This window comes from Mchenga conophoros, linkage group LG6, assembly GCF_057382185.1.
Source record: "Mchenga conophoros isolate Kocher_MC1m ecotype Shallow Benthic linkage group LG6, M_conophoros_male_GT1.1, whole genome shotgun sequence".
Lineage (NCBI taxonomy): Eukaryota > Metazoa > Chordata > Actinopteri > Cichliformes > Cichlidae > Mchenga > Mchenga conophoros.
The window spans coordinates 25,116,582-25,135,633 of NC_140531.1; the positions used below are offsets into that span (position 1 = coordinate 25,116,582).

General features: G+C 39.3%; 2 protein-coding genes across 3 annotated transcripts; one reads left to right on the forward strand and one right to left on the reverse strand.

Annotated features, from left to right (window-relative positions):
- The first annotated feature begins 1,644 nt into the window (after window positions 1-1,644).
- LOC146572690 (uncharacterized) lies at window positions 1,645-7,030 on the forward strand. The gene is made up of 5 exons (XM_085277000.1): window positions 1,645-2,425; window positions 2,521-2,892; window positions 3,192-3,332; window positions 3,507-3,568; window positions 3,722-7,030. Exons 1-5 carry the CDS (start codon window positions 2,173-2,175, stop codon window positions 3,809-3,811), a joined length of 918 nt encoding a protein of 305 aa, XP_085133126.1. The 5' UTR covers window positions 1,645-2,172; the 3' UTR covers window positions 3,812-7,030.
- Window positions 6,931-18,941, reverse strand: LOC146572691 (stromal interaction molecule 2-like). Of its 2 annotated transcripts, none has more exons than XM_085276997.1 (12): window positions 18,751-18,941; window positions 15,884-16,014; window positions 14,934-15,045; window positions 14,740-14,851; window positions 14,311-14,426; window positions 13,275-13,452; window positions 12,987-13,164; window positions 12,691-12,852; window positions 12,501-12,601; window positions 12,154-12,407; window positions 11,180-11,369; window positions 6,931-11,022 (listed from the first exon to the last, which is right to left on the reverse strand). In XM_085276997.1, the coding sequence occupies exons 1-12, from the start codon at window positions 18,842-18,844 to the stop codon at window positions 9,570-9,572; spliced, it is 3,081 nt and encodes a 1,026-aa protein (XP_085133123.1). In that variant the 5' UTR covers window positions 18,845-18,941; the 3' UTR covers window positions 6,931-9,569. The 2 variants fall into 2 exon arrangements, with proteins under 2 accessions (XP_085133123.1, XP_085133122.1); XM_085276996.1 differs by having other exon boundaries at window positions 18,724-18,941.
- Between the last annotated feature and the right edge of the window lie 111 nt (window positions 18,942-19,052).

The window sequence follows — 19,052 nt, forward strand, 5'->3', positions numbered from 1 at the left end:
TATACAGGTGGTCTCCTCTCTCCAGGAGCTCACTCTGCAGGTGGGGGAGAGATATTGGAGAGGTGGAGAATGAACTCAACCTGGGTGTCTATTGTCTTGTGTAGTCTGGGAGATGAGTGGATGATGGGGTGGGTGCAGTTTTCTCTGCGGTGGGGTCGGGTGGGCTGCCCCGGACTCTGTGGGGCTGGGCGGTACTGCTGCTGTGGGTCCCGGTCCAGATGGGCCTGGGGGGCCCCTTGCCCTGGTGGGTTCCAGGGTGTGGGGGTGCCTACTGGGGTCAGTGGGGGAGCTGGCCCCAAGGAGGGGCCACATGCCGCTTCCTTTTTTCCCTCCCCATCCTCAGCTGCCTCCCTCTTCCCGCTCCACCACACCCACCCGCACATGCAGGGCTTGGGTTCCAGGTGTGTCACCAGGGTGCAGGGGAAGCACTCCCCCTCTGTCCCCTTCTGGCCGCCTGTGCCCCAATTTTATTCCACGACCTAGACATCCACATTACTCATACATATAGGGCCTTGGGGGTGGGTACGTTATACAGCATCCAGAGGATGGTCTGTGTATTCAAACCCATCTCTGGCGCCCAACCCTCAATTTTAAATGCATATAGACACTGAGGGTTTTCGGGAGGAGCCGTGCTGCTCTCTGGCAGGAAGCACCGTGCCCTCCTGTGTTTTAAATGCACTTTAGTACAACACACAGCAGCACTACATATGAGCGAGCGGAGGGAGGTTTGGGGTCTTCACTCAGATTGGGCTCTGCGATGCGGGGCCTCCCTGCTACTGCAGATAAGGTGGCTGTCTGCTTGCCTCCACCCCAGGGAAAACGGTTACATCTCCTGGGTCTAGGTATGGTTTGCCCCTCTGGGGGCGAGGGTACCTGAACCTGGGATATAGAGTATGTTTGGGGAGTGTGATTGTGTGTACAGTGTCTATTTCTGTCTGTGTACACATTGGTTGAGTGCCGAATATTTGCTTATGTGTATATAGGGGAGGGAATACACGTTTGTGTCTGTGTGCGCCTGTTCGTCTGTGTCTATATGTCAGGTCGGGTCTTAGACTCCACCTCTCTGGGAACATCTCAGGCTCTCCAAGGTATGGAGGCCTATCTCCCCTCACCACATTCCCTGGTGGCTGATGCCCTCAGACGTCGGTGCGTTGGTGGTTCTTGGTGTCTGGGGCTGGGAGCTCATGTATGTACCAGCTCACTCCTGGTGGCTGATTGGCTGGGCCTGGCGCCTGTGGCCCGGCTGGGCCCCTTCTTGGGGGTGGGGCGCCCTCAGGCCTCTGGCCTCTGGGCCTGGGGCTCGGTCCTCTCTGGCACAGCTGGCTGCCGGCAGAGCCCGTGGGCACGTCACTGCAACCCCCTCTGGCCTCTGCTCCGTGGCTGCTGGGTGACCCCTCGTCTGGGGCTCTCCTCAGCTCTTCCCAGGAGGGTGGCATGGTTGCCCCTTTGGTGGTCCTCCTTGGGTTCTTGTACTCTGGGCCCTTTGGATGTCTGGGGCCTGGATCTCCTCCATACCTGCTTCATGCCCTGGGCGATGGGGCTATGGCTCCCCACACTCCCTAGCAGATCATTACATGGAGAAACCTTTTGAATACAAGCGTGCTGATCCACACAGGTGTGCACACAGGTGTACACACATGTGTTCACAGACACAAACTACAACTTTCTTGGCTGCTATCTGAAAGGTAGTCAATCTTGCGTGCTGCACAATAACATTTAATATTTAGTACCTACTGTTAACTACTGTTAGCTAGTTTATTGTGATTTTGTTGTATTTATTATGTTGCTCTTTTTTATTTGTTTTCTCTTCTGTTTTTTTTTTCTTCTCTCGACAGGTGATCCAGTTGGTTTTTTTGTTTGTTTTTTTCTTTTTTGTTTGTTTGTTTGTTTGTCTCTCTCCCCTCTATTTTGTCTTTCTCTCCCTCTCTTTCGTTCATTCTTTCTTTCTCCCTGTCCTATCCCCCAGTCAGTGAAGGTGTTGCCTCATTGCTTTTTTGCACTTAAAATATGTTTGTTGACATGACAAAACCCCTAAAACCACAGACAACAGAATATTTGAATGTTAGATAGAAAGAACTTAGTGAATGATGCATGTTATATAAGCTATTTGAGTGCTCAATTAGAGTAGAAAAGTGCTCCTCTTAACTAATCAGTTAAATATATGTATTTACCATGTGGTATAGCCAATGTAGGCCACTGGCTGTACCACTAACTAAGTTAATGTTAACTGTTAACTATAAAGTCACAGTCTCCACAGTCATTGTGCACAGCAGCCTCAATATAAACCACTTAGTAACTAGCCAATCAACTACATTTCCTGGAAAACTGTACATACATCATATCTGTGTGCTTCAGAGGCTGTCTTTCAACTCCCCATGGTCTTCACTAATGGATGGATTGCATGTTATTCTTCTTGTTCTTTTAGGTAATTTTGGCATTGAAGTCACAATCTTTTAATCAACAGACTTTCAGTGTTTTATGTTATTTGTCACATTTACATATAATTCTATTTTTTTGTAGGAGTTGTTTCCTGCAGTCAAAATGGAATTTCTGTATCAGTACTGGAAGTGACAGCCCAACCTGGAGACAACATCACTCTGTATTGCGACTGCAAAATGACCATTGGAGTACATATAATATGGTACAGGAAGTGTTCTCATGATAACACTGTTGTTTTACGGTACAAATCTGCGTCTTGGTTTCCTTTGGAACCTTTGTCTCATTTGCACTTTGTGAAGAATGAGTCCTCTAATTCCCGAGACCTTGTGATTTTAAATATCACTGATTCTGATGAAGGTCTCTACTACTGTGGAACAGAAGAACAGCATGGGGAAAATAAAGACTGCAGATTTGTTTACACATATGGAAATTCCACAACAAGACTCAAATTAGGTAATTGAATTCAATGCAATTCAGTTTTATTTATATAGCACCTAATCACAACAAAAGTTTCCTTATGGTGCTTAGGTACGTTTTTTCTTTTAATAAATGCAGTGGGTTGCATTTGTATGTATTAAGATTAAATAGGAAAAGATTTGCTGTTGAAAAGAAAGCAAAGTCTGTCATTTATCGAAAATATGCAAGATTTAAACTATTACAAAATTACCATGTTTCAATGTTATTATGCAATATTACTTTTTTGTTTGTTTGTTGGGCCTAAGGTGACAATATGTATGTTTTAGTCACTATAGGAAAACCATTAATCGTGCAAGAACAGCGTGTCATGGATGTTGGTGTAACCCGTCTGTCATGGATGATGATGTTCACTCCAGCCTTTACCATTCTCACCTCATTCTCCTTTATTCTGGTATATCACACTTGTCAGAAAGCAGGTACATACTTACTATCTTTCCTATTTTTGTGCATAATAGCTTTTTTTTTTTTTTTTGAAATGTTTTATTCAGTCATTTTGCAGAGTCATACTTGTTATTTTTTTTCCACAAACCCAATAGATAGATGCTTTTAATCTGTTTAATATTACACTGCTGTTGTGTTCATTTGTGCAGAAAAGAAATCGCATCATCATCAGAAAAGATTGAGTATCAAACGACAATCAAGGCAAAATATGGTAACCAAGGTTCCCTTCATAATTTTGATTTGTGCTTTTGTACCTTATGCGTCACATTCACAGGTCGTTAATATTAACACGCTTGTTAAATGGAAAACTAGCATTGCAAAACTAAACTAACTAACTAATTACAAATGTTATATTGTTTTTCAGGATGAAGATCTGTGTTTAACAACAGTTGTGTTCCTGTCTCAGGACGCACAAACACATCATTCAGATGACAAAGAAGAAATAAATAACTAGCTTTGTCTTTAAGTTATATTTGTAAGGTTTACAATCAAAAGTACACGTTGTTTTTTTTCAATCTCTCATTTTTGGTAACTCTGTCACTGTGTTTTTGTCATCATTCCTGCAGTCATATATGTTCTTGGCTACTTCTTAATTAAAAATATATATACACCGCGTTCCAAATTATTATGCAAATTATATTTTTCTCTGTTTTTCCTAAATAGTCAATTCAAATGACAGTTGGCATAATTTTCGAGTCATCGACCAATAGAGTATATTTCAAATGTTACTGAACAAAACTCCCAATGAAAACAGTATGTTTTTCAAAAATAAAAAACTTAAAATCCACTGTTCCAAATAATTACGCACACAGAGTTTCAAAAGATTTAATAGGTTGTAGAGAATTGAAAATGGTCATTTGTTGAATTTGCAGCATTAGTAGATCAATTTCACTGAAATCAAAAGCTATTTAATCAAAAACATCGTAACAGGTCAAGTTACATATTAACATAGGACCCCTTATTTGATAGCAGTTTTACAATTCTTGCATCCATGGAACTTGTACGTTTTGGGAAAATGTCTACTTGAATGTCTTTGCAGGATGTCAGAATAGCCTCCCAGAGCTGCTGTTTGGATGTGAACTGCTTCCCACCCTCATATTTCTTTGCTTGAGGATGTTCCAAAGGTTCCCAATAGGATTGAAGTCAGGGAAGAATGGGGACCACACCATAAGTTCCTCTCCTTTTACCAGCCAATGATGCAGAGGTATTCCTTATAGCATGAGATGGTGCATTGACTTGCACGAAGATGGTTTTGTTGCAGAGGCACAGTTCTTCTGTTTCTACCATGGAAGAAAGTGGTCAGTCAGAAACTCCACATACTTTGCAGAGGTCATTTTCACACCTTCAGGGACCCTAAAGGGGCCGACCAGCTCTCTCCCTGTGATTCCAGTTCAAAACATGTCCATCTGGACCATCCAGGCTTGCACTGCACTCATCAGTGAACAAGACTGTTTGAAAATTAGTCTTCATGGAGTTCTGGGCCCACTGCAGCCATTTCTGCTTGTGAGCATTGGTTAGGGGTGGCCGAATAGAAGGTTTATGCACAACTGCAAGTCTCTGGAGGATTGTACACCTTGATGTTCGCAGGGCTCCAGAGGCACCAGCAGCTTCAAATATGTGTTTGCTGCTTTGTAATGGCCTTTTAGCAGCTGCTCTCTTAATCTGATGTATTTGTCTGGCAGAAACCTTCATCATTGTGCCTTTATCTGCACAAGCCCATCTGTGCTCTGACTCAGCCACAAATCTCTTAACATTATGATGATCACGCTTAAATTTTCGTGAAATATCTAAGCTTTTCATTACGTGTCCAAGGCATTCAACTATTTCGCGCTTTTCAGCAGCAGGAGATCATGTTTCTTTCCTATATTGCTTGAAAATGGTGGTCTGCTTAATAATGTGGAACATCCTTCTTTAGTAGTTTTTCCTTTAATTGGGCTCACCTGGCAAACTAATGATCATAGGTGTCCGAGATTGATTTCAGTGATGCAAAGAGTCCTGAGACACTATTCCATCCATGGGCTTAATTGAAAAACAACTTATTTAATCTTTATGACACTTCAACACAATTTGTATAATAATTTGGAACGTGGTGTATATATAAATTTTTGCATATTGAATAAGCAATATACTTTACAAAGATTTCTGAAAACAATATTTAAAAAAAAAACAAAGTTTTACAGGTGGACAGGAAATATGATAATCATATCACAGCACAAGGTTCCTGCTTTGCACCACCTGGAAAGCTTAAGCTTTTTCTGTGAGTAGTGTGTATATTTTATGGTGAGCGAGCAGGTAGGTCCTGACCCTGCAGAACATAACACTAACACTAAAAGTCATGGAAAATTAGCACAATAGCTTCAGGAAAGTCTGTGCTATTTTAATGCAATATATGATAGTCAATTACTAACTAAATAATGCATGTGTGGTCTATATTCTCCTTTGACACTGATCTCATCTATGCCAAAAAATAAAACAGTCATTAAATATTAACAGATGCACTCTCTTACACCTAACAAAGGTAAAAACTAAATGCCATACAGTCTGCTACTATTAATATTTCATTTGTATCTTCTTTTAGTTGCTGTTTTTTATGACTTTGTTTTTGTGAGTTTAGTATCTGACCTGTTTACTCTTTGAGTAAGAGTTTGTGGACAGAAAGAACAATGCAGCATGTCAAATTAATCTTAATCTAATGAAACAAGCTAGAATTAGACAATATTAAGAGCAGTAAGTTTGGAAGGTTTTACTGAGTAAAAGGAAGAGGGGAGTGGGAGAGGGAGGGTTTCTGATCCCTCAACATCATGCAGAAGCATCACATGCTGACCTAGACAATCCTGACATCTATTGGAGATGACAGGTAATGAACTAAAAACTTCTTAACAAACACTTCTCTCAACAGTCAAAGCTAAATTATATTGTTTTCTTGTCCTCAAATGATTGCTGGAAGTTTGCATCATGACTGCGTGATATATATTCTTCATTTTAATGAATCTGTAATGCACTGTAGGGAAATCATTAATGAGTTTCCGTGTAACTGTGTATGTAGGTTCCTCTCAAATGCAAGAGGAGTATGGCTGCTGCAGTGACAATCTTTACACTGACTGTGATTTTAGTGTAGTGTTTTTGAGCCATTGCAGTTACTTCAGTTACAGAATTGACTGTTTTTATGTAGTGCTCTCCATGGAACCAGAGATTACAGCTTTTTAATAATGGTTTTAAGAGGTTTAAACATTTTATAATCATGATGTGTCCTGACCATGATATACTTTGATACCACAAAACGGAACTTGAGGATCTTTACATTATTCTGTTGAATTTTAATTAAATAAAATATTCAGGAGACAGAAGTCTTGTTGGCTATTCCGAAACACTTAGTTTTCAAAAAACTAAACACTAAAAATAAAAATTAGGAGGTCATTGTCTGCTTCCAAAAAGTTCATATCTGTGATTTTCTTCTTGACATCAAGGAAGTGCAGTTCACAGGCAGGTCTGCTTATTATGCAAGTGGGGATAACCAATATTCTGCAATTTGGAAGTCTTTTTTTTCACAAATGACACATTTAAGATGCTGTAGTTATTTTCAGGATTTTATTTTAACACAATGGACAGCATTTTTAAATTTGACCAATTTTGTAACCTGAGTTATCATCAATTTCATATAAATCAGTAAATAACAGCCCATTTATTCATGACACAGTTAATCAGTTTTTCTTTTCTAACACAGGGGAAAACATTTTACACTCATGGTACTTGACACTGAAACAACTTACAAGCAAAAGTGCAGTTCTCTTTGTTGTAGCATCAATCTGAGTTATTTGTCCCTCGGGTTCTGGTGGTAAATACATTTTTGTTGTTCTTCTATACATGAACAGGTCAGCTGTTGCTCACATGATAATAATAATGCACCCCTCTTGATACATTCTACCTGAATCTTAGTCATCAGGACCTAACACAGTCCCTAGAAATTTCAGAAGAGTTATCTCTTATATCATAAACATATTGTTTCTCATTCAGCCTCCTGTTATTTATTTTCATTTCCACAGTTTTCAGAGAGAAACACATGTGTAAAACCTCAACTTATAGATTATTATTTTTCTTATGACATCACTGACCCCCTTCATCAGGTCTGCTCACTTTGAGCCAGTACTTTGGACTGCTCATGGCATATGTTAATTAGTGTACTGTTTGCATTTTTGTGAATGCATCATCAGGTAGCTTTCTGATGCAAAAAGAGGGTTTTGTACTGTTGCACACCATTGCCAAATCTGGCTCTAAATATTATGATGACAGCTGTGACCACTCATTTTGCTATTAATGGCTTTCTTGCAAGAATTAGACCGAATTTCAACTAATTAATCCAACTGCGAATATTTTATTTCCTCAGTTGGAAAAATAGTGTAGCAGTGTTGTTCCTTTGCACTCAGCAGCACTGCACCTCTGATTACAACTGGTATAAAAATACTTAATTATTGAAGAAAAATCTTCATATTTGAAGCGCTTAAATAAAAAAAACGAAGTTAAAACAAGAAAATGATTTAATGCCTGAAAACAATTAATGAGCTTTAATCATTCAATAACATAAACAATTTAGAAATTAAATATGTGATTCTTAATACATTAATTTCAGAAACTAAGACAGCTATAATAAAAAATTTTTACATTTGTTGTTTTACAAAAAATAAACTAATCTCTATGCTTGTAAGTTATCAAAGCAAAACTAACAAACAAAAAAATAGGGAGAATTCTTAAAGAATAAAAACTATGATTATCTACTTTGTGAATCCTGATCCATTTCAAATCTTGCTACTCACTTATCTACTTTCTACTTTCTATCTACGACTACTTTCTGCCTAACACAGAAGTAATCAAAAATCCTCCATATTAGCAGTGCAAACAGTCAGCAGTTTCATTTGCGACAGTGCATCAGAGAATCATTTTGTCTACTTTGTTTAAATCTATCTGAAGGCCGTTGTTTAACCACACATCAAAAGTGCTGATGGCGACTGTAAATGCCATTTAATTGCAAAGGGGCTAAAGAAAATAATACTGAACCATCTATGAAAAAATATAGTATGAAACTATTACAAATATTTGTTGTATAATAAATGATTCTTTATTGTGCTGCATATTTTTAGAGCTATTCAGCCGTCAAACGTGTTTAAGGACTCTAACAATTGCTGTGGTAATTAAAATTAAAAAAAAAAAAAATTAAATAGGTAAATAAAAACTGTCTCTATTTTAATGTTCATTTAAAAGCATGGAGTTTAACCCTAACCCCCTAAACCCTACACAAAATTCAATTCCAGTTCCTTTAAATTGTCCTTTAATGTTGATATATATGTACATTATGCAGCTGTACTGAAAATTTCCCAAAAATTTCTAACTAGTCAATTTGGATAAGTTTAGGAAGGTAAATTTAATTCGGACATCACAAAGTTTAACTCAGTTTCTTTTGCACAAGAATGTGTTAACTTTAGCACTGTATTAAACAGTTTTGATTGAGTTTCTAATCTTTAAAATGAATTTAAGAATTGCCACTGTCATACTGGAAAGAAGCATCTGTTAAAACTTTTAATCCTTCAACCACACATAACTATAAAAAAAAAACTAAACTACTATATCAACCATGTGTCTATAAGACTTAGTATAGAAAGTAAAACCAATTACTAGTTAGTTTGCTTTTTGTCATTTTGACTCTGTAGGAGTTTAGATAAAAGAAGATGGGGTTGGCTTTGAATCTTCTTTTAAGATATAACCGCTATTCTATAAACAAGATGGTCAAGATTAACTGGATACATGTCCGATATACAGCTTCAGAAAACATATAAAGAAACCTAAGGTGGTTGCAGTAAATGCTTGGCAGGGCATCTCAAAAGATTAAATGTAAAATTTGGTGAAATCCATGTGTTTTACATTTCATTAACTAAAAAGGACTTTCATCCAAGGATTAAAAACAGCCCTTAACTTAATCTTAACTTTAACCTTAACTATTTTTGATTACCCCTAAAATTGGGATAGCGTGTATAATAATATAATGACTCCAGTTCCTTAACAACTAATGCAACACTATAGTTGAACCCCTTGAGCTAAAAGGTTTGTAAAACCTTGACTACTGAATGTCATCAAAGACAATTCGAAACTCAGTTTCTATAAAATGTTCAAAAGAAAGAAAGAAAAAAATCAGCTGATTGCTAGAGTTTCCGAAGAGCACCTTAAAGCTTCTCTGGACTCGACTCATTTTTCTTTTTAAAGAGATTTTTGAGCTTTAAAGGTTTCTTGCTCTTTTCCTTTTCCTTGTTCTTGTCATCTGCGGCCTCCGAAGGCAATGAGGGAGCAGGAAGGACAACCCTTGGTTTTGGCAGAGGTGGCTCCATCTCTGCTCGCAGCCTGCCAGCAGAGAGGTTTGTTGCTGAAGACACGGAGCTGCATGATTTTTCAAGGATTCCATCATAAACGAGCTGGCTCAGTGGCCCAACAGTAAAAAAGTCTGATGAAGACTTCCATGGCACCTGGGAAGTTAACATGAGATCAGGCTGCACATTGTGAGCTGCCAATGAACTTGATTCTGATAACTCTTCCCTCAAGATGAATTGTTTAGGCATTTCCCTTGGGATATCAACTCTATCCCAAGAGATTTTTCCAGTAGGAGTGTCTATGGTGCTTTCAGCATCCTCTCTCGGCATTCTTGGCATTCTCCTTCTGAGAGAACCAGCAGACATTTCAAGTTCATTTCTCAGTAAACCTTTACTTGTTGATGGCTCTAAACAAAACTCTTGCATCTCTGTAGAGGATGAGGTGTCCACAAGTGCTTCGAGTCTCTCTCTGGGCAGTATCTTCATTGAAGCAACATCTGTATAATACTCCAGCTCATCTCTAGACATTTTTCTTGTTGGTATTCTGGTTGTCTCAACTATTTTGTCTTTTGCTGATCCCCTCACAGAGGAATCAAATTGATTTTCCCCTTTATGGAACGCATGTTTCCTGGAACCTGTGTCTTGGGAAACTCCCATTGAATCTCTAGTAATCCTTCTGGAGTCAAATAGATGCTCAGGATCATCCCTTGTCATCTTTCCTGAGGAAGTGTCAGTTGAAGAGCCCATCATATCTTTTGATATCTTCCTTTTTGCTAGATCCACTGATGCTTCTACTTCATCCCATATCATCTTCCTCACATCTATTCCCAAATCACTTCTTTCTCTGAATGTATTCTTTGAGGGAACTTCTGTCAAATCCCCCACTGTGTCCTTCTCTACTTTCCTGGGTGAAAACTCTGCATCTGTCTCATTTGAAATTCCCTTTTTAAGCGCAACATCAGTGGAAAGTCCAGTCCTGTTGCGTGACATCTTCCTTGATGTTGAATCTGTACATGACTCTTCTGCAGACATTTTTAAAGAAGATGTTTCCAACGTTTTGTCTCTAACCATCTTGCTACAGGCAATATCAACAGAAGTTTCAAGGTCTTCCACTGACATTTTGTGAGGTGGCGATTCAACAAGAGCCTCTACTTCTTTAGTTAAAGTTTTTGTAACAGGGCTCTCAGCAAGCAGCTCAGTGTCATCGTGATAGAGCTTTCGAGAGGAGATGTCAACAGCAGAACTAGGGAACAGTTTGCTGAGAGGAGGAGAAGTCATATACTCTGAATCTGAGAACCTTTCTTGGGAATCTCTATTAGTGAGAGAAAGGAAAGGAAGCATAAGCAAAGAAAACAGGAAAGGAAAAAAAAATCAAAGGACAGCTAAGGCTGGTATAAAGGTAGGATAAGAAAGTGGTTTAAAAATGCACAGCAAGTGCATTTTTAAAAGTTGGGAAAAGGCAGACATACTGTTTTTTTAGTGTTTTTCGAAAATGTTCCTCTTCCTCGTCATAGGAAGAGTAGGGAGTTCGGATGGGGATAAGAAGGTCAGGGTCTGGGGAGATCATGGTGGCTGATGGTTGAGGAATGATCCCTGAGCGACGTGACCGACGTATGGATACCCGTGCTCGAGGAGACCGTTTAAGTGGTGCAACTGCAACTGGTGAGAAACAATTATTAAAAATGAAGAATTTATGCAGAGCAGATCCTGTAAGAGCAGAAATTAATATGTACCCTAATTTTCATTCCAGAACACTACTAATTAAACTTTGTCTGTGAAGCTGCAGTAAACGTACGGTTAGAGAAGTTTGGTGATGTAGGAACAAGGATGGTATATACATGTATGTGTACGTATACTAATAACACCCATTAACAATATAGTTAACAATTTCTTTTACCTCTTTAGTATTTCTGTTATTTGTGAAGCGTTATTAAGGAAGGAATCTGAGCTCTGTTATGAGTGCTTGTTTTTCTTTTTCAGTCAATGAGTTTGTGTATTCTTAGCAAAACACAAACTTATCAGCTACTTAACAAATCCTTCACTTTGGAAATATTTCAGAGTTTTGAGGTTGAACACTGCATACACTATTGTACTTTGATTCTGATCACAAATTCAGTTACTAGAGTTATTTATCTTTCATTCTAAAAAGTTTTAAATGTGCTGTAACTGGGATCCATTTAATATTGGAATATTTTTTGAGACAGAGGATAGTTTTGTCATATATCAGGTTGTTATTAAACTCATATTTGCAGGCAATACAAACCAAATAACTTAATGTGAAATATTAAATTCAACGCCTATTTGCATACTTCTGAATGCATTGATTGGAAGTGTGCAAATCACATATCACGTTCCAGATTCCAATCAAATCTAACGCTGTGTGACACTGACAATAACAAGGACTCAACTAAAGCCTTAAAAGCTCCTACTTCCTGTTTCTTACCTGGTATCTGAGGTAAAATAGGAGAGGTAGGCTCATCTAAAAGATCCTCTATGGAGCCATGAATGGAGCTGTGGCACGAACAAGATGACTGGCACACTCTAGGCAACCCCAGGGCAATTGAGTCGGAGTAGAGTTGAGCAGTGAGTTTTGCTAAACCCGGATTCCTGATGATGGGAAACCCACAGAGGAGCTCAATATGTTGCCAGCGATGAAGACGCTCCCGCAGGCAGGCTGTTACTTCAGACAAGGCATTCCTTTAAGAGATCCAAAAAGCTTTGTGATGTAATTTGTTGAATCTTTATATTGACAGACACAAATACCTGCACAGAGGTAACTTTGTGACTCACTTGGCCTCCAAAATCTTGTGGTCTACTTGGTCTAGAGAGGAGCTGTGGGCCACGTGGAGTGTCCCCAGCACAGAGTTTCTCTTCTTCTTAATCTTCTCTGCCTAGAAAAAAGCATACATATGAGTCTGGGCACTTACATATGAAGGATAGTCACTATAAGCATTATTACTCTTATGTTGCTATGCATTACCTCCTCCTTGGCAGTGGCAAGCTGTAGTTCTGCACTCTGCTTTTTAACATTGTAGTACTGCACCTCTACCTCATGTGTCAGCTGCAGCCACTGCTGAAGCACCTCTGTGACAGTCCAGCTGGCTTGCATGTCCTTCTCGGCCTGCTTCAGCGCTCCACGGACCTAAAGAGGTGGCAAATGTTAAAAATCATCAGTATGCAGAAAATAATTTAGGGTAAAATCTTCAGGCCTGCCAAACTAGGATGATGAGTGTCTTGCATTTGTGAAGCTGCTTGCTCTCGCTGCAGCATTTCTACCTGTTCCAGCTCCTCCTCTGCATATCTGAGGCGGCTCAGCTCACTAACAGCTCCCTGCCTCAGCTCATGCAGACGATGAGCCTCTTCCTGTGCCCCCATGATCTCATCTCTCATCTTCTCCTCTAGGCTCTGTTTTTCTTCTGCCACATTACGCTTTTCTTCCTGGGCTCGCTCCAGTCTGAGTAAATCAAAGCGTGTTTAGTTCAATCACACAAAGCAAAGGCAATCCGGTAACTTACAGTAGCTAAGAGACTGACAGAGAGAAGAAAAAAAAATCACAGTTCTTACTGTTCTTGTAGTTCTATGAGGCTCTGTTCAGCCCTCTGGAGACTTTCTAAATCTTTCATCATTTTAAATATGTGGACTTTGCTGGCTTTGTTCTGAGCCTGGGCAAACCAGCAGCCGCCGACTCCCATCACAACTGACACAATGAGCAGCAGGTCTTTCATGTAGTTATGAGGGGGCCCTATGATTGAATGGACATCAGATCGCTTTAAATAATAATCACATCAAAATGTATTTCTATAGCACATAATAATACAACAAAGTTGAGCAAAGTGCTTCACACTCAGTCAGGGCAATAGCATAAGACAGAATAAAAGAAACAGTTAAAAGGAGGGCAGGATACAATATGAACAATATGGGTAAAAAAAAAACCCACATAACTAGCCACAAAATAGCATACTAATTTGAATCAAAAGCTAGACTAAAATAATAAGTGATAATAATAAGACGCAATTTAAAAGATTGGACTCTGAGGAACGAATATAAGGAGGGAGGTTATTCCAGACTCTGGCAGCTATGACAGCAAAGGCCTGATCACCTCTGGACTTCAGACGAGACCTCGGTTGCGTCAGGACCATATGATTGGAAGATCTAAGTGCCTTATTAGGGATAGACAAATGGAGGAGTTCGCATAGATAGCTGGAAGCCAAATTGTTTAAAATTTAAGGTACATTAAAAGGTAAGCAAGAGAATTTGGAAATTGATGCGATATTCAACAGGGAGCCAATGTAAGTTGGCTAAAACTGATGTGATGTGGGCATAATTTCTAGTACCAGCTAAGAGACGTGCAGCTGTGTTTTGAAATAACGATATGAACATTAAGTAAGTTGAAACGAAAGGCCTTAAATGTAAACCGATTTAGCAACTTTGCTGCCTAATCCATCATTTAATGCTGATTTTAGATTAAAGGTTAAGAGGAAGAGTAATACAAAAGTAGTTATGCAATGAAAAGAATGGCAACAGGACATGAATGTATCTTTCCTGCTTCAAAGACATCAAAGCTACTGTCTGAGGGAATAAAGTGAGGATTTCTTCTTACGTGTAGGTGGTCCGAACAGAACAACATCCAGAGCTTTGATGGTGAGCTTCTGTTTGTCTCTCTGGTCCTGAACTCTTAGCTGGCCACTCAGGAATGAAGGCTCATTAGCTGCAATCCTACAAATGGATTTTATGGTTTTTATTTTAATGGCTTATTTGGGATTACCAAAATATGCATACATGTGTGTTTTTAGGGTTTCCAGGGTGACGAGCCCTGCCTTGTATAACATATGTATGGTTGCCAGAAGAGAGTTAACAGTAGCAAAAGAAGAAGAACAATGGCGACACATGTTGACTACAGATATCACTGTGAATCAAACAAACGGGAGAGAATGTGGTTCCTTCAAAACTTAATCTGAGAATATAGTTTCTAGAAGACCAACTTGTTTATGTGGCGAATTGCCTGTACACCCTCTTCAGTTATTCTCACCTGGGGAGTGTGTTTCCATTGACCTTAAACTCTTTAAAATTTCTCTCATACTGTGGCAATTCAACAAAATCCTTCAGCCAGCGGAGCACGTCATCCTGAGTCCAATTATGTACTAAAACAAAACAAGATCAAGTTTCAGATAAAACATGATACTGGACACAAACACACACACACACTCTGTTACACCCGGATACCTTCGGATGACTTCCAGCTTCTCCAGAGCTCCTCAACTGTGATGTGCTGGTCTTCTCTGTGCAGGTTGCTGTGTTTGTTAGTCTGTTGCTGCTTCATGTCTTCAATAATGAACTGCGACATTGGAGAAAAACAGTACAACAGAGTGAAAATAGGACTTTTTAAAATTTTATTATGAGGTACAACACTAAAATGCGAATATAAGTGTCACAAGGACATCATATTGTTTGAACTTTATGTCCAGGATAAATAGAGTGAGTGCTGGTGTGAGTCATGTGCTTAGATTTCAATCTAGGAATAAGGAGCGGTTGTTTTTAGTTTGCATTTATTTAGAATGGTTGCAGAACCATAAGTGTGTGTTGCAAACTTCAGGGATTGCGTGTGTGTGTTGGTGCTGTCTTGGAATGTGTGTTTGGCTCTAGACGAAGGCTTCATATGATGGCTAGAGGAATTTTGGGACTTTGATGAGCCCAGACACCTCCTCTGACATCTCTATGGTAACTGCAACCTGAGCCCCTGGATACTGTATCCCTGAGCTGCATTCTGGAAGGCAAAGGCATTAGAGAAGTCTAGGTTGATTACCTGACGCACATACAAACAGTATAGCAGCATATTAACGTTGAGGTAGTTTACCATTCAAAGAAATCTCAGGGGGGAAAAAATTGTCATGACACACTGCTTACTGTTACGAATGACTACAAAGGTCACCAGTGTAACGGTTTTCTATTTGTGCAAACCAATTTTTGTCACTGAGCCAAAGGCAAAGTTATACTGCTATCCTTGAAGGAGCATTTGACTCTAGCAGCAGTGATGACACCTGTTGTTGCACTGCTAAACACTATGTGCATCAATCATGCAAAAACATACAAGCACAGGGATTAAGTAAAATAATTCAATAAATAAATAAAATAAGAAAATGGGTTACATATTTCATGAAGAGCAAGGTGTCTACCTCCACACTCTCTTCCACCTCAATCCCCCCATCTTGGTCATCATCCATCATCTGATGGATGCTCCGAAGGGCCTCCAAGCTGAAGCGATCAGCCTCGCTCATGCATGGTGGAGACACTACGGCGCAGGGGTCTGCATGGGTGGGAAAGGCAATAATAATACATCTCATTATTTTTGCTCAGTTTATTCCAAAAGAACTTTAATTTGCCAACTTTACATCGTTATTTAAGCTGATCTATAAGAGCTTTTCATTATTTTGGCTCACATAGCATCATCTATAATGTCCACAAGATCAACATGGAGAGCCTGGGATATCTTACTGTCTCCTTTGTGCATTTGGTAGTTATCACTATATCTCAAAAAAAAAAAAAAAATCCCATGTAATAGCAATTCTAAATTGCATGTTCATCCGCTGGGAATTACACTGTTCTGTTTAAAAATGGTTAAGAGTCCCGAAGTAAAGTACAATAAATCTCAGTGTCCTCTGTCTGATTCTAGGGAGGTACATTACTTGCATCCTTTTCACTCTTAATGTTTGCTTTGTTTTGTGTATGTATCCCTTTTTTCCTAACAATATACTTAAAATACAATCCTATCAACCTATTAAAATAAAACCAAAGTAAAAGCAACACCATTTCAACCCAGATAAATTAGAATAAAATGGAAGACAAAATGGAAATTAAACCAAGTGCCCAGTCAGTACAATACATTAGCTGAGAGTTAACAGTTTCCCTTTAAAATCTACTTATTAGTTAAACAGACTGCGGAGGTGGTTATTTCACTGGCTGCATTCAATGTCAAGAAGCATTGAATTTAATCGTTATGTGGTGTTTCTAATATAAATAATTTCATAAATACTGTACTCAAATTCTTTTTTGGTACTTTTAGTACTTTTTTATGACATTAGGAAACTACCCAAAGTCTAAAGTTCCAGTTTTCTGAATGAATTTATTAGAGTTAAATGGGCTTAAAACAGCTTTCACAAATTTTAGCAAACAAATAAGGTTTTAGGATCAAGCCTTCACTCCATGAAGCAACACACTATGAGAAAATGTGCAGGAAATACATTTCATTGAATCATAATGACAACTCATTATGATCAAATCGACCGTTGTAATTTGGTTTAAATCGTACAGTGAGTTCCTGGCTTGAGTACAAGTACACTGATGCATTAGAAGATAACGCATAGCTTTCCGTCATCTGTCAGTTTGCTGAGTCACAGCCCATTTTCGTCTCAGTGACTCTCAAGTCTGAGTGTTTCAAGGGGCAAGAGGCTGAGAGTCAAAGGTCTGCTAGCTGAGCCCACCTCGAGCCACCTCCAGTGATGCTAACCACTCTGTGCCAAAAATGTAATGAAGAAATAATCCATGAGTAAAGAGAGAGAGAGGGGAAAAAGCAAGAGGGAGAGAGACTTCTATGGAAAAAACAAACAAACAAACAGAGGATTCCCATTTCGCTGCATCCTGCCCTTAATCTTCTTACAAAAATATCGGCATTTATCTCTGAAGGTTCTTGTTGTGTTTTTTAATATGAAGCAAATCCTCTGGGAATTTTTGCATTTTTAGACAGTTACAACCACACGAGCCATATGTTTTCTTCCTGTGCAAGATTATCTTAAAACATACACAGATACATAAACACAGGGTGTGTTTTCAGAAGGTTTCTCAAGTAAGGAAGAACAGCAGAAAGTAGGAGTAAAATGATTTCAGATTATTAACTGTTTGAATGATGTAGGCATCTCCTACTCAACACAAGTGATGTGCTCTTTTCATGATAAGTAGGAGGGAAAACTCATTTAAAATGTTATAGCAGAACATTTGGTAAGCCGATGTTTCACTTGCTGCTGTCATAACAGAAATCTATGACAGTTACAGGCTATATGTTTTTGTTCTTCTTATCATCACCACAGGCAGGAGAATCTACAGTAACGACATATTTTATAAAAGAAAAGATATTATCCCTCGTTTGCTGATGAAACTTGAATTCCAGAATAAGGAGAAGCTGCTTCGATGATGGAGCTTCTTCTGCCTCACAAGGTGGTGTAAACAAAGGGACCTAAAACAGTGTTTGTGCCTTTACTGCTCACTTTGTGTGAGAATTGATGTGTGGTGCTGTTAGGAATCACTTATATTTAGGGACAACAATTAAAATGAATTAATTACTGCCAGGGTTAAGGTTGGGGCAGCAACGAGTAGAAAAGGATTCCAGGAAATAGCTGTAGGTCGACGTAAATGTCCTCTGTAGCGATGGGAAACACAACTGTGAGTTTGTGCGCAGGGGATTGTGTGGGTTTAACGATGTCCCTGTAGGACCTCCACATAAAAACTTTCCACAGGTGAGCGGAAGCTGCTGGAATCCTGAGAGAGTGGAGCACATTGTGGCACGTGTATATTTAGATTAAATTGTCAGAACGCTATTATTAACCCCAGCAACAAGTTTGTGCCCGATTAATGGACACGTGTTTGTTTGTTTGTTTGTTTTTAACAGATAAACAAAAACAACAAACAAAAAGTTCCTGTTTCCTAAATATATTTTTGGCAGCACGTGCAGGTTGCACAAACACCCCAAAACGGAATTCTACTAACAGATGCTCTAATAACCTGATGGATTTCTTTTAAAATAAACAAACAACTAAATGATCAAGGTTAAATTTCCAGGTTAAATTTTAAAAAATGAGTCTTTCCTTAAGTGTAAGTGTCAAACAGCCGACTATCACCGCTATAATCGACGCAACATCAACAGTGATAGTGCAGACTTAAGATCCAGTTTAAATACTTAGGCATGCTTTAATTTCTTTCGTGTTTTCTCTTTTGTTGGCGCCATGCATCATTCAGTACATACGCGCCGGGTCGAAACTTGCGCTCTCACCGGTGATGGTAACACCCTCGAGGTCCCCGGCAACTTGTGCGGCCCAGAAGAGCGCAGCGGGGAAAACGAGCAGTAGCGGGGACGGAGGGAACATTTCACACGGATGGCAATGTTGTCGTCCAAAGCTGAGAAAGTTCTCAAAATAAACAAATAAAGAACGTATACATAACCAAACCCCCGTTTCGGAGGCACCAGCGACAGTCTGCGAAAAAGTGTTAAGCGATCTGCGTTGCTATTATGGGTACATCCAGAAGGGAGATGTGATAGGCTGCTGATGTTCACTGGAGAGATCTGGCAGTGGC